Source organism: Pezoporus wallicus, unplaced genomic scaffold (genome assembly GCF_028554395.1).
Source record: "Pezoporus wallicus isolate ANWC-B61680 ecotype Strahan unplaced genomic scaffold, APGP_CSIRO_Pwel_v1 contig_7178, whole genome shotgun sequence".
In the NCBI taxonomy this organism is placed as follows: Eukaryota; Metazoa; Chordata; class Aves; order Psittaciformes; family Psittacidae; genus Pezoporus; species Pezoporus wallicus.
In genome coordinates this window covers 287800-310421 of record NW_026636884.1, presented here as the reverse complement: position 1 = coordinate 310421, position 22622 = coordinate 287800, and the positions used below count along the sequence as shown (strand labels likewise).

Genomic DNA, 22622 nt, shown 5'->3' with positions numbered 1-22622 from the left:
TCCAGCAACAGTTAACATCATTTAGATGATTCATATGTAGGTATCAGAAAGCAGCACCAAGTTACAAAGCAAGGCTGTGCTTTACAGTGTAGGTCTCCCCTACACTGATTAGCCATATCTGAAGGCCCTCATATTTCTTTTGGAGAAGAGGCCACCCAGTCAATTAAAAGTGCAAGGCCCATTGGGTAAGGATCTGAAAGGAAGACACGTTAAGTGGTAAACAGTAGTTTGTCATCTTGAAGAAGACAGAGCCACAGGCTTCTCTAAGATGGTGATGCAACTTGTCTGTGTAGCTTGCACAGCTAGAAAACAAATAAATAAATAAGCCCAAAAGCATTACTTACGCTGACAGATTGGGTTTTTTTTAAGTTTCAGCTTGTTTTTTTGAGTGCCTGATCCACTGAAATATTCATTCTCTTCCATCCAAGCCTATCACTTGGCACAAATTATCCAGAAATAATTACAACAGAGGATAACAGAGGTCAGGTCACAGGTTTTCTTTAATTTGTGTGATGCATACAAACAGACACAGTAAGGAATACAGCAAAATAAGAAGACACAGTACAAAAGATAAGATGTGTTTTGCTATGACATTGTCCTTGGCTGCAACTAGTTTATCCCACTGTCACACACACAGGCATCAGGGACGCTGTTCTGCTGTTTGTCAGTGGGACCCTGGAAAGTCTGTGTGAAAATCAGTGCGGGGGGAGGGATAAGAGAAAACTGGGATCTGGCAGAAGTTGTAGTATTACAGAAACCTTTTTTGGGTGAAATAGAGTTGCCCCTTTCAGGATGCTTGGCATGCACAGAATCTGCTCCACCATGGTTCCCTAGGTGAGACAACCTGCCTGGATGGTACCACACAGCTGATAAGCCACGTGACAGTTGTCAAAAGGGAAATATAAGAGATGCCTGTTGCTGAGTCAGCAACTATGGCAAAATCACTTTCCTTAAGTGAACCTTGCTCATTATGATGTTGTTGTAATAGTAACACACACCTCCACCCCAAAGTTACCCACCTCCAAGGTATGACCACCCCTCTCTGAGCACACACTTTATATATTTCATTGGCTATATCTTTAAAAGTGAGAGAATTTTACACCAATCAATAGTAAAAGAATGGATGACTACAGTCACTCAAGCTCCACCTGAAAGTGAAGTATAGATGTATAGAAGAGGGGAGGAGCTGGAGAAGACTCCATTGTAACCTCTGGGATCAGTTGACATGCTGAACCTGTCTTCTGCCCCACAGGGACACCTCTTGGGCAAGAACTTTATATTATGCGTGTTGAATGACTAACTCACACTAGCTAGCGATTATAGTCTGGTTGTGTATCAATTCAAGCTTGTTTTTGCAGACAGTATCTTATCACCAGCAATCTCTGAACCTTATCTTCTCACAAACTTGTGTTTTGTATAAATCTCCAGCTGAAGTCCCTTTTGTATGAGTCTCCAGAGACTTGAATAATTGTAATAAGGGATTTAATTGGGGGATGCTGTCAGTGCACGTCTCTGAACAGGTTGGTTGAATCACACTCCAATTTGGTGGGCTGTAAAGTGAGGTCCCCTTAATGAGGCACTGGATGGGCCAGTCAGACACAAGAGTCCCAACTTTCTTAGGAAACTGTGAGGCTGGTCAAATGTAAAGGGTTTGAGGACACCCCCCTTGCAACATGACAGTAAAACTGATTGGCATGCGGGACAAATTTAGACATGGAGGTGCAAGCACTACACAATCCTTTTAGACATAAGCCATTGACTAGGATTGAATCCAGATGCACCTCTGGTATCTGAGGATCAGCTGGAAAGCAAGGGGGTCCTTCTTGAACCTCCTGTGTGGGAGGGTCTCTCTAACACATCCTGTCCACTGTCGTAGGCAACCACCAGTTCCACCCCAGCTTCCATCCCTGTGACATGGAGGGTGAAGTCAGTGACTGCCTCTTTCCCTTTGACATCCAACACTTCTTTTCAACTTGTAATTTGGAAAACATATTTTGGTGAACTGCTTGATGTCCTAATATCTTCTAAAATCAGGAGAGCTGCCTCTACAGCACAACACTGACTGTGGCTCACAGGAAAACCACCAATCCAGGCATAGAAGTGGTTTATTACAACTTCAGAAGTTACTGTTTAAGCCTTCAGTGTAATGCAAAGATTTAAAAAAGGTAGTTTAATGAATCTCATAATTTATTCCAGACTCTTCTCATTCAACATCAGTGAGAATTTTACTAATATACTGTAAATCTTCCTACTTACATAAATGATATCTTTGTTTAATACAAAATATTAGCTCTTTATGGTTTCCCTGCTGTGTCATTTGCAAAGTATCTTACAGGGACAGAAAGAGAACATGTCAGGTTTAATGTAAAAAATAGCCCATTTTCTGGTAGAGATTAAGTAATTTAAGAAATGAGATAAAATAAATACCATTTAACAAACATTTCCATTTCCCACAGATCCATTTTCTATTACCAACTGGCAGTATTTTTTCTGTTGCTCTTCCTTGAAAGACTCTTTGACCTTTTTCCTTTTCAGTCCCCCATCCCTGAAAGATACAGAAAAGAAACAGCCTTGAGCTCACTTCAGGGTGAAAAAGGCAGAAAAACATTACACTATTTAGACTACATAGTCAAAGCAGTTTTCACCCCAAATGTTGGCTTTTGCAATACAATGCTAAATGATTTGTACTGTAAAGATGTACACAACACAAGCAATGCCTTGCCTTTAACCTCATATTTAACAAGCAAATAATTTCTTTTCACCAAATACTACCTCCCGGCTACATTCACCTGTCAGATCCATTTCTCTTTTTATACTTTATTATTCTATTTATCCTAGTGAAATTGCTCAAGGAATAAAGTAGTATTTTCTGATTCAAAGTCATGAAGGATGATGGACTAAAGTGCAAGCAAAGCAAATTTGGAAGAATTTTTAAAGGATTCCAAGCTAACATTTCAGAACACCTAAAAATGCTTTAAACCCAACCTCAAAGGTGTTGCTTCTTACCAAGGAAGAACAGACATTCCTGCTCGAGCAGCAATGACAGCCTTGACTCTGTTGGCAAAGCGAACAGCATCTTCTTCTTCCTGACAAAGAATGAATTACTTGCTTTGCAACTGAAACATTTCCTGTGTGTCTTACTTATAAGGATACTTCTTGTTAGACAGCAGGCACTTGGGCTCATGCCAGGCCCTCAAGCCAAATGTGACCTGCAGGGCAGTTCCAGATGGTCCTAGGGAAAACTGCCTGCTTTGCTACCATTTGATGCCAAAAAGAACTAAGGCTCTGTTTTCTGGGGCAGTCTCAAACAATACACAGCATGAGGTCATAGGTCTGTCCAGAACTGGAAATACATCTGCTCCCAGTACTTCAGCTGTGGGGTAAAGCTGCTGGCAAAAGATAAGCTGGGTATTCTGCAGGGCTGAGAAACAAGGAAGTAAAAGGAAGCTGTGCAGATGAAGGTAGTGTGGGGAGACATGGCAAAAGCACCCCCGTATGGAGTGAGGAGAAGGCCTGAATCTATGTGTTACTTGTGGAGTAAAAAAGGGAGGTCTGTGCCAGGCTGAGGGGGACTACTCCTGCAGCATAAAACCACATTTGAACATCTCTTTTAGTCTCTGCAAGCAGAGGAAAGCAAGGCAGCTGCACCCAAGTAAAGATGCTGTTTGGGAGCAATAGGGAGCATGATGCAGAAATGTCTGAATACCTACAAGAGTAATTTTTACTTGAAGATAATTAACCCAAATAAATCTGTGCTCACTTAATTTTCAGACCACAGTGTTGCTTTCTGGCCTTTATCCATTAAGCCGTCAATAAAGGCTTGCAAACATAATGCCAACACACCATGCGTAGTAATGCAGACTTCCCCCCAGACAACATTTTATGAGCATTTTCAAAGCATGTGACAACGTAAGTACCTCTTTGACCATTGGTGGCAGGTACCACACATTACAGACAATAGCCCAGCTGGTAAGCATATTAAAAATATAGGTCATCATGGAATGCTTTGTGCTGTTCCAGAATGCATCTCCAAAGCGGGGGTCATACTGAAAAACAAGAATAAGCAAAAGGGCATGATCTGCTACCTTAGTTTAAATCACATAAGCTGCTTTTTTTTGGCCACAAAGTAACACTTCAACTTGTTAAATTAGGGGCAAATAACACCTCCAAAAAGCAGCAGTAAATTCAAATCCACATTTCAGGATTCATTACAAGTTTTTAAGTTGACCTCCACAAGCAGCACAGACCACAAACTGTGACAGACACACTGAAAAAATCTCAACAGATCTATTAAAAATGTAAAGACTTGTTATCTACAGATATGTTGAATACAAAGGTTTCCTTGGTAATGCTCACACCGGTTTTAACAATTTCCATGAGAATTTCCATAAGAAACGCAACATTACAGTTGCAGAAAAAGCAACTAAGGTATCTAGAGCTAGGTTTACTCAGAAAGCTTTGGAAGTGCCAAGAAAAGAGTCTTCATACCCAAAGCACACAAGACCAAGAAGCTCTAGGACAGAAAGAACAGGCTGAGCTGAACATGCAGCACAGCAATTGCAACTGTGCTTTTCAGGTTCCTCCTAGCCAGCTGTAAAGACACTCAGCAAAACATTTTCCATACTGTACTGAACTGCAAGACACTGCTCAAATGAAAAGAGTCGGTTTTCTCAGGGCTTATTCAGTACCTTATTCACACAGAACAACCCCTTTTTAAGGTTTACACATGAACAGCTTCTCTGACATGAGAAGCTTCTGCTAATAGTCCTGCCATGTTTGGAAAACTGCAGATATGTTACCTTGATTGCTACCGGATGGATGGTTCCTCCTACCTCAAAGCTTCCCTTCTTAAACATCATTACTGATGTGTTGTTTATGCAGGTACCTGGCCAGAATTAAAACAGATTAAAAGTTGAATCTACTCAAAGAATAGTATCAGCGAATGAATCCTAAAAGCTGTCCTCACGGAGACCTAAGTTGCTAGAGGAGAAATAAGCTTTAGTTCTGAAACATAATCCCAGGGCCTATTCTCTCTTCCATACTATAAACTAAAGAAAATAGACTGTCAAAAAGCTGTTGTAAAGTAATAGAATCTGACTTCTAATATCTCACAAGAGCTAATTAATTCTACAGACTAAAACCAACTAAACACCTCACTTATAAAGACTGGGTATAATAAACTGCACTCAGTGGCAAAAAGTAAGAAGAGCAATAAAATCAATATAGTTGTTTCCTACCTTCTGGGAAAATTAAAATGGGTAATTTGGCCTTATCTGCAATGTGTTCTCTAATTCTGTGGAGAGAAAATAAAATCTCAGTGTACACTTCATATTTTTATTTGGCCAAGAACCTAAACACCCATTACCTCTTACTTAGGACAAGAAAAGCCTTGCCCAATTGCTCTTTGCTACCCTAGCCTCAGCCAAGATATACGTTAGTTTCAAGTCTTTATCTCAAGGTTCTCTCTTGCTAACTGCAAACACAGGTTTTTTACAAAACTACCATTTTAACCCAGTTATCATGAAGCCAGAGAATGGTGGTACTTGAATCATGTAAAAATCACTTCCTTATCTTTGACAGGTTTCAGCTATGAACACAGTCAAATTCTTCTTTGGACTGACATATATGCCATATTTCACATTTTGTATGTATCTAATGATTCTCTGCACATAGCGGAAATATGCCACTATTTTCCCATATTTTCTGCATCACTTAAAACCCTATTACCCCTAAGCAGGTTACTGACATACAAAATCTGTCATTTTCCTGTCTTTTCTCCTATGACTCAAGAGCATGCAGTTCTCCTCCAATCTGCATTAAAGAACAAAACCAAAACATCAGATATCAAAAAGAAAAAAAGCATCTGGGGACCCTCTCCATTTTTCTAAGGACAAACTGTCACAGACATTTACTTAACGTTGGCTGCATTGCACTCTACTGCATGAAGATTTAGGATGTCTAAGAACAGTCTCTGTGAGCACCTGAGAATGTAAGAATTGCCATGCTGTCAATCCTGTTCATGTCCTTAAAGTCCAACAAGCTGTCTCTGCCAAGAATCAGTATTTCAGGCCTGGATAGCAGTATAAGCACTAAACAGACTACACTTTTCCAGGGTGGTCTTCCAGCTTCTAGCAGTGAGATGGTAGCACCAGCCTCCTGGGTTTTGTTTGGTTTGGGTTTTTTTTTGCTACAGTCAGCCTCCTTTTACCCTTTATTCACAGGAGATATAACCATCTTCAGTGTTCATAGCTGATGAAAAATGTAGCATGACCTGGGAAGCAGGTGTACTGACAGAATTCCCATTTCTGTCCTGACATTCCTCAATCCTGCCTGTGGCAGACAAGGCAACTGTGGCAATGTGGAAATTCCCAAAGGTTACGGGGCAAGCAATCAGAAGTTCAGCAGATCCTTGCTACACCCTGCACCTTCATTGATGGCACAGTTCCAAACCTTACACTGATGACAACCTACAGCTGCCCACCAAAAGGAGAAGCAGGATGAAAACAGCCTCAAGCTTGGACCTCACCATTAAGAGGCCTGACAGGACAATTAAGCAAACAAGCAACACCTCACTACCTTACTTTTTCCTCACCAGATGACGGTCTTTCATTTCTGAGCGTTCAAACAAAACATGCTGAGTGGCTTGCATGCAAGATTTTTGAATAAGTCCCAAAAACCCTCCATGTGTCTGGCCAACCTGCAAGCCCAAAAGGAACTGGTTACTATGCATAACTACTACACATAAATGATAGAATTCTGAACACAAATGCATCAGTTTCTAAGCTCATTCACAAATTATACCAATCTTTTTGCTCAAAAGTGTTCACGCACTTGCCTGTGTCTATTATTTTGTAGCCCAGAATGCTAGTTTGAATGCTATCAAATCCGACTCTTTCCACCAGTAGGTTTATCCTCTTACCCAACACTACATCTAAGGGCATACCAACATTACCAATATTTACCAACTCTCTTGTTCGTACCAGGGAATAGCATCCATCACTGGCCAGGATTAGAACATCTAATGGAGATGTGTGGTTGGCTACACAGATGCCACCTTCCTGTGGTCGGTTTTCTCTGCAGTGACAGCCACAAAAGTAATTACTTAATGTTTATTCTGCAGACTACAGGCTACACCTATTAGGTGACCCATCCAGTGAGCGTACATCCACAACTGAGACTCTCACTGACAAAAGTATTTCATGCATACAGCCTATCTGCAGATCCATAGGAAGTAGAAGGACAAAAACATTTTAAAATACTAAACATTAGTATAATACATACTAAAACTTCTGGGAGTTCATTACAGCAGATAAATCATTTTTCCTTGTACTTTCAAGGGTCCTTTCATATTTCAGTAGTTTTGGTATTTCACCAAAACCAGTTTCCTTTTAGCTGAGGATACAAGACTTCATTTGTATAGGCATTTTAGGTGCATAAATTAACACTCAGAGGCATATATCAAAGAATAGCTGGACACTAAAACTCTAAAAGCAAAGACACTAGAGCATGTTTTTTCTTGCTTTCTAAAGCATAAACAAAAAAATACTTCAGAAGCCCCCATTACATAAAGCTCCATCACTAAGCAAGCAAGATATTACAAAAACTTCCTGAAATACCATCCATAACCCACTTTAGGAGAAGCATGAAGAACTAGTTACCAAAAAAATTGTCTGATAGGACACCTGAATATGATGATGTTCTTGCATGTGATTATAACGCATGGATGGCAAGCATTGAGAAAAATGTCTAAGTGTATGTTTAATTGAGAACATAGTACTACTTCACCTTCACATACTCTGCCAACACACAACAGAAAACACAGTAGTGCATGCAAACACCTTGACAGAGTCTTGATGATCCACAGTTTCTTGGATCAAGTTGTACCTTCAGAGCATCTGTGCAGTAATGGAATAAGAATCCCACTCTGCAACTTGAGACATTGAGTACTGTCAGAAATCAATACCCACCCAACAAGAGGAGGGTGGCACCACTCACCTGTTGTGGAAATGAACAAGTCCACTCAGGCATCGGATACCTAATGTGGCACATATCATCTGAACCTGGTTGGCCAGCCAGTGTTTAACTCTGAAAGAAATGAAATGAACATACATTTCCACATCTATGTAGTCATTCACAGAACATTATAATGTAAACTCCCCAAATTATTCCCAATAGCTGTGATTAGAAAGACCATACTAAGATTCACTGCACTAACAATGCCATGCAAGAGAAGCTTATCAGGTATCAAAGATATTCTTGTTCCAGTCTTCTACTGTAATCTATTCAAAGCGCACAAGATTCGAAGCAGAGAAGATAATAGTCAGGAGTTTGTTTTATAGATTTTCTTTGGAAATAACCACTATTGACTCATTCATTAACATTACTTTAATAGAAAAATATTTAGCTGATGAATCACATATGCATTTTTTGCACTGACAGGACATAACAATCTCATAGGACTAATACAGAATTGCTCAGGACAGATGATTTACTTGCCCTATTATGACTCAAGTAGAGCATACTCTGTTTTCCACTCTAAGACATGCTTCCAGCAGTATCTATCTGGCTTCCATTGCATGTCCACTTCCAGATGCCATTGCCATACTCTCTCTGGTAGTGCTCTATGAGTTTACAGTGGAGAAAAAGTCACCCCATGATTGTCCACATTAATCCTCTGGACTCAAGCAGATTTAAATTTCAACACAGTAATCAAAATCTTTAAAGAAATAAAAAAGGAATGGAAAGAGCCCTCAGAAAATACCTACCTCCCATTAGGAAACTGTCCTACTACTGTAGTGGCTGATATTAGCAAGAGGATGGTGAAAACAGCCAAGCAGATGCTACAAAGGAAAATAATCTTAATTAAATGCCAAGAAGGAAAATTGGAAGAGCAAGCAAGAAAATATGTTCTTTAACCCTTTGATCCATTTCACAATGCTTCCTTCTGTCACTAATACCATCTAAATAGCAATAAAAAGCAGCTAAGGCCAACAGGATAATACGAGCATATGTTTTCCTGCAATTAATTCCGCACTGAGTACACAAAACCTCATGCTGCCTGCAGTCTATCTTCCAAAAAGCATCACACCCTGATCTGAAGCTCTCATGTGGTAAAGAAGCCATCGTGTTCAAAGAGGATGGTGAGTAGTGGCTGGTGTTCTTTAATGCAGATAAGATTTCTCTGTGCCAAAAGGCACGGTTCATTTCAATTTTTTAAACCTATCCAGAAATTTCAGAACATGCTTCCACTCCAAGCAGTAAGGTACTATATAATCACAAAAATTAAATAACATTGATTACTAATGACTGAGCAAACCCAATATTGAAGCCATTTCTACATAAATGTTGTCTTTTTAAGCTGCATATGTAAATGGAAGCAGGATACGTGCTCTGCTATGTGATTGACTGGTATGATTTAAACATTCCGTCCTTCCAAAGGAATAAGACATTTTAAAAGCACTTGCTCTTCACAAGAACAGATGAATTTTTTTAACTGTGATTCTTGTAACCGTTGGGTCAATACGATAAAGGCTGGGTTTTGCTTAATAGACAATTTTAAAAGTTTGAAAATCTAATACATTCTATATAGATGTCTCTCCATCCAGCCCTGTGCTTCCTGAACATTGCCTTTGTTTCACATCCCAAGTGTTCAGCATACAGAGACTGATCCTTTCAGCAGAAACAGTTGTTCCTTTACATAACAAAAAGATCTCCAGATCATTTCTATGCATATCAGGATTTTAAAACCAAATTAATTACTAACATCCTGAACATGAGAAATGTGCATCTTCATCACCTTTTTTTCTTTTAGGGATATTTGAGTTTTGATGGCGTCTTGGAAAATAAAGTCCTGCCAGGTTCTTCATTCTGCACTAGTCAATAGTGTATTATTTCACATCTTTTGTAAAAAGCAACATGAAAAACAGATCCCAGCGAATTACATCTGGCTTACCGAAAGGGCATCAGGAGGCAATACCGAATTAAGATCCCAATGACCCACACAACAGTCAGCTGCCAGCTGACATGGTGCAAGTTAGCATTGGTTCTGCTGAGGAGATTCCAGGACACCAGTTCCTCAGAGGAGAACCGCTGGGTGACTTCATCTTCTGCAATTGCCTCACACCCCTTCTTGAAGAAGTATATAACATCAGCAAGGTTGAAGCACCCTCCACGCTGGCCAGCAAGCTCCTCTTCCATGGAGGTTTTCTCTCTCTGGATGATCCCTGCATGAAGAAATGAGTCTTCCTTTGACACAGTGGAATGGACAGTATGGATTCCAAAGAGAGTAAAATACATGTGCTTTTTAGAAATAGCTCTCCTCCTACTCCAAGCACTATAATTTCATCATTATGTCTCATTTATGTACTGGCATTTAATCCCAGAAGTCACTTCTCTAATGCCAGGCCATATAATACCACTAAATGATTGAAGAAAGGCAAAGAGCATTCAGAGCAAGCTTCAAATAAAACCTTGGCCACAGTACCTACAACATGTATGTACACACCTAGAAATGGCAACAGTGTACTGCCAAGACTGCAGAGTCCTCCTGGTGCCTTGACTCAGCTCCAGGCAGTGTTTGTATAGTTGTTGTTATTGCTGCTATTTAGTTTTACTTTTTTTCCCAGTTGTTGCAAACACCTTCCTCTGATGTTTTTCTCTCTCCCCCAACCCTTTTTCCTTTAGAGTCACTTCACTATAAAGAAACTTCTAAGTGTCTAGATTCCCCCCCCCGCCCCGAGTTACACATTGTGTAACGTAGAAGCATTGTGTACATTTAAATTATCTTAACATACTAGCCCCCATCACAATCATAAACTTTCATCCGGCTGCACTTCAGTCAAACCTTCAATGTCCAAGAAATCATCAGACCTAAGTTCACTAGCTGAGAACCCAAGCAGCCTACATGACTAAACATGGCACTACAAGTAAAAGGATCACTATGAGAACTTAGCCCAGTCCCCTTTGGTCAAAGAAGAAAGGAAAAGTAGTTAGGAAGAAAAAAATTACTACTCTCTCAGACTTTATTCCCATGCCTAGAGAAGGATGCAAATTGTAACTGATCTGTGGGATGGTTAGCTTCTTTACTTGACAGACCCCACCTTTTTGCATGCTAGAAGTTACAAGAAGCATGAGAGAATCCATACACACCAACATCAAAGGCAAAGAATACTCATTCCTCCTAATGTTGTAGAGAGAGAGCGAGCTGATTGAGTCAAGTACTAAATACTCATGAGAACAAGGACAGCTTCTCAAATGCTTATCAGTAACATCTTTCTATACCTACACTAGTCTGTAACACTTTTAGTCAGAAGACTCACCCATTCACCAATTACCTTGCTTATAATGTACTTAAAATCTCTTTTGTAGGTTTGTTACTTCGGAAGTTATTTGCCCATCAAACTCTATTTTCACCATTCCAGTTTTCTTACTTAAAAAACATCAGATGCATATTTATATTCCTGTTTACTCTTTTCTAGGTAAGATTTTAAAATAGTTTCCTTTGAACAAGATGAATAGTGCTGTGTCACCTTCAGTCAGAGATCTTACCAGTGGAGATTAAATTTTCAAGTGCCATCGCCTTCTGCTTTTTTACTCCCTCCTCGATCTGCAGGGTGGCCCACTGTTCCCAAAACAAGAAAGGCAGATGTTGATGGTTTTCATTTCATTATTTCCAGACATTCTATAATTACCTTAGGTGAATTGTCTGAGCCTCTTTTATTGAAGCCAGTTCTTAGATTTTCAGCACAGACTACCCTGCATGACTCCTTTTCATTTGTTACATAGATTTTGCCATTTGCAGGAAAAATGGTGTAGCACAAGCAGGTAGGTTTTTTTCCTTGGGCCCCACAAATTACTGAGCTACCTAAGAGACTCTGTGAGATCCTTGGGTCCAAACCTCTCTTTTCCCCAGTTACCTTCGGGCAACAGAATGATGAGAAATGCTATCACTGACATTACAGACATGCCGGAAAAAATAGATTTAAAAAATAACTTTGAATAATAAAAGAAGATTACCTCAGTTTTAGGGCATTCATGCAGTTTCTGTTAACAGAAAACAGAGGAGAGCATTTCGTATCCATAGCATTTCTGAAGTAGCTTTCACCTTTCCCTGTCTTTTACCTTTCTGAGTTAAAACAAGTTTCTCCTCCCTGTGGAGAGTAGCATAAAACTCCTCCATTAGCAAAATCAAATATACCAATATGACTAATTTTTGAAGTTTTCATAGTTTGGAATATTTTCATCATAATTATATAGACATAAATAGTAGCTCTCATGAGTACTAGATATTCCTGTATTCCTGCTATTAAGGCTTCCCACCTACAACAGATAAGGACATATCTGTTTGTTTCAGGATAAACTCTTGCTAAACAGTTTATTCGCTCTTACTGACATGCGCAGCCACTGAAGTTACCATGAAGCTTGACCTCAAATAGTCATCACCACATTACAACATGCTGCATATGCTAACACCAACTAGCTTTTTTGCCATCATTAGGTTTCACATGCTTTCTACCATCTCCTTCTGTAGCTATTGAAGTTTAAGTCAGTAATAAAAACGGATATTTTATCATGGCATAAATAAGATATTACCGTTACCCTTAGCTGACTTTTTTTTTACCTGCCATTTTAAAAGAAAATTAAAAAAAAAGAGTAAGCAGAATAGGTAGTGATGTGGTATTTTAAGCTTCATGCAAACTATCTACTACAGCACCATATTGAAAACAACACAAAAAACCCCACCACCAAACAAACACCACAGATCTTCGCCTTGTCTATAGTTTCCAACTGTTCCCTAGGAAAGGCAAACCATATGCCATCTCTCAGTATTTTGCAACACATGGAGAGTCATTCAGAACTGGGGAGTCAGAAGATGTCATGAAAACAGCAGCCCACACACTGAGATAAGAAAGAATATATGGCAGAGGAACAAGAATGTTGCAAAAGAGAGTAAAGGCAGACATGAGGCAAACCTAACCTCTTTATAATGCACTGTTGTCCCTCAACCCTTTCCCAATATCCTCTAGGAGAGTTGTATGACATGAGGGAGGAATAAAATAAAAATCATCTAGGTTGACAAATAAAGCCTTTTGCCTTACTCTCTACTTTGCGTTCCCTTGTCTACCACTCTTATCTTGCTCATCAGGGTCCTCCTACATGATTATGCACCTGCCAGTTGGCAAGTACCTCCAGAAATTAATTTGTTCATACTGTCTCAAACAATTTGGAATACATCAAGGAGGCTGGCTTTTGAATCCCAGGTAGAAAAGGGTGATAATCACTGACTGCTGACTCACCAAATGTATTCTAACTAATTCAAATGAGCAAGACAAGTCAAAACCAACAAAAATTTATAAAGTTCACAAATAAAAGCTCCTGCTTTGTAGCACAGAGAAACTGGGACAAAAGTGCCAGTGTATAATTAAATAGTCAGCCAAGCAGAGGACAAAGTAGATAAGAGCTTTCAACAGGTGAATGCTTACACAAAGCTTGTTTGCTTGGAGGAGAGCTGGCTAAGACAGCATATAACAAAAGTCTGCAAATCTGGACTGGCACAAAGCAGGTGCATAAGGAGCAGTTAACATTTTCTCTTCTAGTACAAGAACTGGGGAGCACCATAGGAAAGTGTTGGGCAGAATATATAAGCAAGAAAAAGGTACTATCTTTCCACAAAACACAAGTTATGGAGCGCATTGTCCAGGACATATTGCCAGAGATCACCTGAAATGGGAAGAGTTACATAAAAACTCAGATGAAAATCATCACGGGACACAAAACTCTCCAAATCCATGAACTGGCACTGGCGGCTGAAGTAACAAGCAGCTGGGAGGGCATTCCTGGCAATAGGACTGTACAATCACGCAGCTCTTAGGCTTTTCATCAAGCAATTGAGTTGACGCCTGTCAAAGCCAGGCTGCCCATCTGGGTCAAACTCCGCACTGACCCGGCAGAGCAGCTTCTATGCTGTTCTGCATTTGGTAGCATCTGTATGTTCAATTTGTTTTTAAAAATGAAATAAGGCTTTGTGATCACCTTTGTTTTGCACAGTATTGAGACACAGCTGTCATGCTGGTCTTTGTTGCAAAACAGTAATGAAAGGATGTTTTAAATACCTTACAAAAACAGAGATGTTGCAACTAACACAGAATTTAAGCATTAAATAGAGCAACTTAATTTCCTAAGTTTGCTGACCGAATGAGAACTCAGGTGCTGTGCTTTTCTCCTTCCCATTTCTGAAGTGATAAGGACACAAGAAGTCCAAATATCCAATAAGTGATGCCAGCTGAAACTGTGAAGCCTTGGCAGCTTAATTTGAACAGTCCATTTGTTTGAGGCTTCCTGTAATTAAGTTCTGAACAAAATAAGGGTGCCAAATACTTCATTAAACTATTTTCTTCATAGGACATGACATGAAAAACTGTACAATATGGAATGTTCATTTTTTAAAATAGCATTTGTTTTTTCCTCCCATTTTCCTTTTAAGTACAGTTCAGTGTGTTGTTTGGTATTCCATTTTTCCATACTATATAATAATTCTTTTTTGCCTCTCTTCTTCTACATCCCACATTCTACTGCCTCTTCTCTCTCTTCTCACAGAGGTTTTTTCTAATCACTCATTACACTGGCATTTTTCAATCCTTTTCTTGGCTTTGTTCTCATGTGTGACAAAGGCCTTGGGGCAATTACTCCATTTAAAGTCTTCCTATACAAACAGAAAGTCAGTAAAAATCACCACCTAAGATCAAGCACTTAGGAGCTTTTCATCCAACAGTCTTTTGTGCCTGGTGTCATTTCTCCTCTCAGGTCCCAGATGAGAACCCAGATCAAATGATCTCTGTATGATACTGAATGTATGAGAGGAGGTGCAAGCAGTGTCTGTCCACAATCAAAGAGTGAAAAGCACTGACAAATCTCCTGGCCATTCTAGTGAGGGAAATGAAACAGGTTGAGAAGGGTCCCAAACATTTGTTTGAGATGGTTGTGATGCACTGGCTAGCTCAGGATAACCATGTATTTGAAAGCACAGCAGTGAGTTTCTTCCACTAGCTTAGATGTCTGCAACATGTGCCCATGCTGCAATGGGAGTTTACAGCATATTAGCTACCTCAGTGTACAAGTGAGCTATCAGCTCAAAGAAAATCCACAATTATTAGTTGGCTGATGTCTTTCCTACATGTGCGTATTTCTCACGGAACAACAATACTCCAACTGCCTACAGAAGCTCAGATCCCATGAAATTTCAGAAGATTCTGGGCACGTGGAGCTACAGCTGTTCAACATGTGCATTTGACTCTCCACAGGACTAAAAGATCATGGTGTAGATTTCATCCTAATAAACATATTTTCCTTTGCAGCTGCAGTGCTAAAGGGCTGGAATCATGTTCCTAGCACAGTTTTGCTAGTAGTGTCATTTCCACCAAACCTCATTACGGACAAGCAAATAAAAGCTTAGAGAAAACACATTATTTCACAATAAAAGCTTACAATCATATAGGAAAGAATAACCCTATAAGAAAACAAACTAAATTCTTTGTTATCATTTCCAGAAATATGTAATGGATAAAGGAAGGGTAATAATAGTAATTATGAGCTAGCAATTATTAAATTGAGAAATTACTGTCTTGGAGATCTTCTACTATCATACCATCCATATAACCTGAAAAATAAGCCCCCCAAAAGCCACAACATGAAAAAAAAAAACCCACGACAAACACAAAAGCCTCACAAAACCTAAAACCCCACAAATAAAAACAACCACCCCCCAATTTTCCAAACCTTAGGTCTTGCTTTTGTAAAAAAATTGGTTTGCTCTTAAGAAAAAAAACAACAAGAAACCAAAACAAAAACAAACAAACAAAACAAAACAAAAAGATATCTAGATTCCCCGATGGAACCTTAAGATCATCCAGTTCCAACCCTCCTGCCATGGACAGGGACACCTCACACTAGACCATGTCGCCCAAGGCTCTGTCCAACCTGGCCTTGAACACTGCCAGGGGTGGAGCATTCACAGCTTCCCTGGGCAACCCATTCCAGTGCCTCACCACCCTCACAGTAAAGAACTTCTTCCTTATATCTAACCTGAACTTCCCCTGTTTAGGTTTAAACCTATTACTCCTTGTTCTATCACTACAACATTACTATACATAGATTACCCAGTGTTTGCTCCAGTCACTGTTCACACTGCTAAAACACTTCTGTGAAGTCAGGAAATCAAAATTACTTATCATATGCCACCATTACTCATTGCTTAGTAATACATCTGCAAACTTGGACTTTATCCTAAAACACATGGAGCTCGTAGCAAATTCCGAAAGGGCTACAGCTATGCTTCCCTTGAAAACACAGGTTTGGAAAAAATATCTTTTGATTTTAAAAATACTTGATTTCAGCCTCTACTCTCATATTTTTCAAATTGACAAAACATGAGGAAAATAAAACATGTTTTCCCTCTGCCTCCTATTTTGCATAGTCATTTATAGCTCTAAGAAGCAAATAAAAAATGTAAGGTAAGAACTTTGGTACTAATTTTTTTAGTCTACATAATGGACTAAAATAACTGCAATGAAATGGAGAATCTGACATAGTGCTCAAGGATGGATTATCGATGGAACATCAAACAGTTGTTTGGTACTTCCTAGAACACTGATATTCCTGCAATATAGTAAGTAGTGTGTTAACACATGACTAAGCATCCGTGTTAGCATTTTGAGCTAGCTGTCCAGTAAGGCATCTTATTTCACCATTTAGGCTAACGACAGGAATCAAAGATGGTCTTTGTGCATTACCTCATTAGCAAGATATCAGGTGACTATGCAAGAGCTTAATTACTTCTTTTTTTTGATAAATTAATCCTCCACAGTGTGAACACAAAGTCTTCATGCTCATACCTTGTTAGAAAAACTGCAGAAAGAAAAACATTTAACATGCTTTTCCAAAGAGAAGTACCTGCCTACATAAAGTACCACTGAGTGGGTCACAAGTCCTTCAAAGCTGGAAAATACACAGGAGGAACAAAAATACAGGAATGATTTTCATGCCTGCCAACTGCAGCAGCAAAGCTGTCCAGCAACACCTCAGGTTTGTGTTTGATATGAGAGCGCCTGATGAAATCAATTCTAAATGCCACAAGCCTCTTAATCAGGGCACCAACAAGAACGTAATCAGCATAACACTGGCTGATCTAAAACACAAAAAAAAATTACATATAAAAGCCGATATTACATATAGCCACTGCAGGGACCCATTTCCCATTTCAGTATCAGAAAAAAAGTAACCCCGCAAGTTAACTGTCAGGTACACTATGCTAAATTAATCGGTATTGAGAGAGAGAGAGAGAATAATTATAAAACAGAAATAAGACAGAATTGGCAAGGTAAGACAATCATATTAAATATATCACATTGTTACAGACATGCTGTACTGCACAAATGAATGGCTCAAACAGCTTAATAATAGTGACAATACTAGTAATATGTTTTCTGCCACAAAACAGAAAGTATATTCACAAAAAGAAGGTTTATGCCAAAAAAAGACAATATTAATCAACTGGAAAATGGAAATATAACACTGTTCAATATGACGAATTCACAACATCTACTTTTGGCCACTGATGGATATGAAAAGTGAGACTTCAAAAATTAAATGTAGTTCTGGCTTAGTAAAAGCTCCAAAACACTTCTACTGATATCAGCAGAATCAGGATCTTAGCCATGACCTGTTCATCTCTAGAAAAATTACAGTTTTAGAAGGCTGCATTGATTCCTCAAGTATCACCAGCAGAACTTGTGACTGCTGGATGCCTCAGATTTTAACTGGAAGAAGCAAACACACAAAATTAGAATTCTTACCTACAACAGTATTCATTAATACCATGTCATTAAAATAACCCCAAAAAACACTGAAACTTATCTACATCTAAAATACATATTCTTATTACCAATCCTCATAAACTAATACATCTTTTTATTTATATTTGACTTGTCATGAAGTATTCTAGCCAGCTTTATCTAGAACCAATATAACATGGAATCTCTGCTTGACCCAAGCAGACTTCAAACTGGTACATGCTATAGCCTGATGCAAAATGAAAAGTACTTGTTATAACCTGGTGCATAACTAGATTAAAGACACCATTCAAAGAACCATCCTGTAAGTTAAAGCTGCAAACAAAACATCCAAATTAATGGAATTCTTTCTGCTGACTTTTATGGCATCCATGTCAAATGTACAGATTTTTGGTTTTTTATTAAACATGTCCTGAGGCAAACATACAACTTTTAAACCCAATTCTCAACTTACCTCAAACATTGTTATTAGAATTTTCACATAGAAATGAGCAATCCCCAGTGACACTCGAAATACTGAAGGCAACAAAACTAACGCCACAAACAAAATTGTCCAGATAAACAAAATCTTGCCCTCTGCAAAACCGTGGCCCTCTGTATTTTCTTCCATGTTTGCCCCTTCAAAATGCCAACCTGCTGCCTTCCTGACAATATGAGATCATCTGTAGTGGAGAATCCAGCAAGCTCCAAGAGACAAAGAAAACGTGAACATTCTAAGAGCCCAAGCTGCCTTTAGGAGAAGGCTGCTGCCCTCTGAAGCCTGACACCACAGAAGCTCTCAATGATAATGTAATTTCTAAACCCTGTCCCGCCCTAACTCCACCCACTTTTTAATTGATAAGCATTTATTCATCAGATATAATACACGGGAGAAGAAAGAAAAACCATAAGTAATATTATATGCCAAGTAATAAGGTACTGCCAATAAAGTAACTTGTCAATGTGTCAACTAGCTTTCACAAGGTGTCCTACCAGTGAATTACAATACAGAATTAAGTAGGTGTTGCTTTCAGATTGCCTAAAATCTTCTCTTCTAAAACTCATTCAATACACATGAAACACTTCTCAAACTAACATTTGCTCAAATCGGCGACTTATTTAGTCAGACTTTCTACTTCACGGCAAAACAGCTGCCTTGTTTTGGTATTTGACCAAAGGAACCAAACTGAAGCTTGAGGTGCAAGTCAGACTTTTTAATTTCATTTTAATATTTAAATTAACTATTTTATTTTAATAACACCTGTGTAATCAAGATGTAAATTTCATCAGGCAGGAATTGACAATACAATAAAACCTGTTCCCTCCACTGCTCTACAAGAAATTAGCCAAACTGTATTACAGGGTTACAAAATGCACTTGTGGTGAAGTAACAAGTCACCCACCTTTATATCTATTTGATTACATAATACAAATACAATAGATAAGCAGGTGCCTCCTTCTATCCTATAAAATGCCAATAATTTCATTCAGTGTTTTTTTAGGAGACACATAGTTCAGCCAATTACACCAACCCCTCTTGTGCCTTTTTGTATGCATCACAGAAGAAACAAAGGTGAATAACTATCTCTGGAACCTAAGAGGAGCCAACCAGCTGCTCATTTACCACCTTATCACGGAATAAATTAACTAACCTTGGTGGCATAAGCATTTAGGGCATAACTTCCAAGATAGTGATATGCTACGAAAGATCCATGAAAGATCCACGTGATAGCCTACGAAAGGTCCATGAAATATCTTACCTTTGCACATGTTTATATTAGCATGTCTGTCTAAAGCCAGGGCTGTCCTTTTCAAATATCCCCATACCATTGTTTGGCTTGTGTTCTGGAGCAACCACAGTACATACACACTGGATTCCTTAGAAATGAAAGCAGACGCAAAGATCCTCTGCAGAAAGAGTAGCCAACATTCTCAAGTCAGTAACAGAAGCAGAGATAGCAGAGTGAGCTGCACCACCACTAAGTCCTCTAGTTTATACCATGTACCCAGGCACCAACAAGCAGGCTCTTGACATGTTGCAAGCTCACAGGATACCATGACGCGCTTCTTGTGCCATATACTGAGTCAAGTAGCTTTTGTACCTTCAGTTTTGCTGCTGAATACCATCCCTCAGGTCTCTGTAACTACACATCTTCTTCAGCAATCTGACTTCTCTTTTGCATTTTTTTTTTCATTGCTTGCCTACTTTACCTTCCCTTCTGTTGCTGACCTGTTTCTGAGCCTTCTGTATGTTCTACAAAACCTCATGGGTTTGATTTTTAATTCTTTCTGCCTTCCCATTGCTTTTTCTCTCAACGGCAACTGCAAGCCCCTCTATCCCATTACACTTCTGCTGCCAGGCACACCATTACCCACTATTCCTCACCTTCCTCACCAAAAGGCTGTAGTTCTAGGCTTATCTAGGAGCAATGTTTCATTGTGCAACAGCTTTACTCACCCATTTGTGTTTAGCTAACATTCCTTACATTCTCATTTCTGGTCTCTTCCTCGAGCAGCCTGCCCTGCTAACACGTTCCCTAGGGTGCCATAGAGTAGAAAGCTGGGTAAGTGGGTGTTGACCCTCTGGCACAAGGCAGCACATCTCTGAAGAGCTGCCTTCAGCCTTGGCACAGGGGACTGGTATGTGTGTCAGCTGGGCACTAAAAAACTTCGTAGGCGGGAGGGTGGAGGTAGTTTCTGGGATCTGATTTGAGGCAGGAAAGGTGGGTGAAGTGGAGCACACCAGGGAGGTGTAGTGACTGTGCTAATGAGACGCCTCAGCAATGAGCCTAAGCACACGAAAGAGGGATATTTCTCATAAGGAGAGAGGGAAAAACAGCCTTCTGTACCCTGGGAGAGAGGAAGGAGAGGTTCCTCTCCTGTATGAGGGAGAATGGTTTTCCATCCTGTGACACATTACCGTTTGCACTGCATGTCTAACCCATACAAAGTCACATTCCCTGCCACTCCAGCAGCACTCCAGGAGTTCAGTCTTGGTTAATTTTATGCCAAAAGTAGATGGCAAAGCTTATAAAATATCTTTCTGCTCTTGGGATCATGAGCATGGAAACAACTGAGCCAAATGGTCAAAGCAAGTCTACATCTTAACTCCAAAGCACTCAGGATTGCTATTAGAAGTAAATCTGGACTTGAAATGTATCTCTGCCCTGTATGAAGGTGATGCACTTGCTCTCAATGTGAAGAAGAAAGGAAATTCTTTATTTCTTCAGGCAGTTCATAACACTGCTTCCTCTTTTCCAGTCAGAAAGTTGGCATAGCTTTTTATGCTCCCACCACAATCACTAATTTATTTATTTATTTTATTATTATTATTTCAAAAGAACCACTGAAATGTACATGTTTGTCAGATTCCAGTATGGACAGACATGCATCCAACACCATGAACGTTGACTGAATAAATAGTTTGTGATGGCGCTACACAAAATTCCTCAGCACAGTAACTTCTTTAAGATTTAGCTCTGCCATCCACCAACTAAACAGAGCTTCTCCATGTCATTCCTCTACCCTTCTCGCATTTACCCCTCTTACCCATAGCCAGCCTGCTGTAATCATGTCTGTTTTGAAGCTGAAAGAGCTACTTGATCCAGACGTGTGAAGGTGTTGCAAATAATTCAAATAAACAGACAACAGAATGTAATTTTGATCATTTTTAAGATCCAGTAAGTAACAGCTGATGAATTTCTACCAAATAACTACACACAATTCTTTATGATGAAGTACCTTATATGTCAGGAAAAGTCACTAGACAATGTGCAAAACTGTCTTCATTTGAAAGAATGAAATACAACTTAAGAAAAAAAGGGATGCTGGTGACACAGGACTAATTTAAGAGAAAAGCTCCCTTCAATTTAACAAATCTCAAATTGGCATCTGTCATCATAGGAAATTCACTTGAAACAATGAAGATATCCCTGGTCTCCTAGAGAAATGAGATGGAGTGGGTGTCAGCTGCCTACTCTTGGCTCTCTATCCTTGAGGTCATTCTATTAATTTCTTATTGGGCAATGTTTTGCAAGTGTCTGAGGGAACTGGAATTATGACTCATTTCTTTTTTCACTGCAAGGAGAAACAAACATAGCACTGACCTCTGGCTATCTGTAGTGCCTCATATGGAAGGATTAAATCAGGTATAAACAAGAGTGGCTACTCCAGTGACTCCAAAAGCTGCGCGGAGGGATGTCACAGAGAGGAGAGTCTGCAGCTGCTACCGGCCTGCTTTCTTGTAATGCCTTTCTTATCAAACTACCAGAACACCGTATGTTCCTAGCAGATACAGTTCCAAAAGAGCACTGACACATCAATAACACAGGTGGTGCTTCTGACATTCAAGTAATACATCTTCTACGGGTTAACAGAGGTATTTCTACCTGAGGCAAATGAAAACAGGCTCCACAACTATCAATCATAGCCAATCTCCTATCAGTTGACTTTTTTTACACAAATATACACAGTATATTGTTTACTCATTTTGAGCTGTAACATGATTAAAAGCTGCTTATATCTAGAAGTACACCCTAGCGTTGTCAGTAGGTACACGAAGGTGTTAATACTGCTAAAATTGTTCTTTTGCCGTCAGCTGGAGGGCTCCCTGGTATTTCCATTCAAGTTTTGCCATGTTACAAAGCCTGCAAAACAGACTGATCTACTTAGAAAAGCCCTTTAAGTCAATGACACAAAGTCATGGAAGCAAACCTGGGCTGATTCCCCAGCATCTCTTAACATTCAGAGGTACCAACATTATGTTTTGTAGGATAGGAAAGTCTTTCAAACAGACCA

The 22622-nt window shown here is 39.4% G+C and overlaps 1 protein-coding gene across 4 annotated transcripts; it reads right to left on the bottom strand.

Annotated features, from left to right (window-relative positions):
• Nucleotides 1–225: 225 nt before the first annotated feature.
• Nucleotides 226–20616, bottom strand: LOC130595382 (glycerol-3-phosphate acyltransferase 3-like). 4 transcript variants are annotated; one of them, XM_057402018.1, is made up of 13 exons: nt 20284–20616; nt 11548–11620; nt 9953–10223; nt 8766–8840; nt 7996–8085; nt 6981–7074; nt 6582–6697; nt 5238–5293; nt 4800–4885; nt 3918–4046; nt 3007–3086; nt 2428–2545; nt 226–302 (listed from the first exon to the last, which is right to left on the bottom strand). In XM_057402018.1, exons 1-12 carry the CDS (start codon nt 20302–20304, stop codon nt 2431–2433), a joined length of 1206 nt encoding a protein of 401 aa, XP_057258001.1. In that variant the 5' UTR covers nt 20305–20616; the 3' UTR covers nt 226–302; nt 2428–2430. The 4 variants fall into 4 exon arrangements, with proteins under 4 accessions (XP_057258001.1, XP_057258000.1, XP_057258003.1 ...); XM_057402017.1 differs by lacking the exon at nt 226–302 and having other exon boundaries at nt 1923–2545; XM_057402020.1 differs by lacking the exons at nt 226–302; nt 20284–20616 and adding an exon at nt 18301–18640 and having other exon boundaries at nt 1923–2545.
• Nucleotides 20617–22622: the final 2006 nt, after the last annotated feature.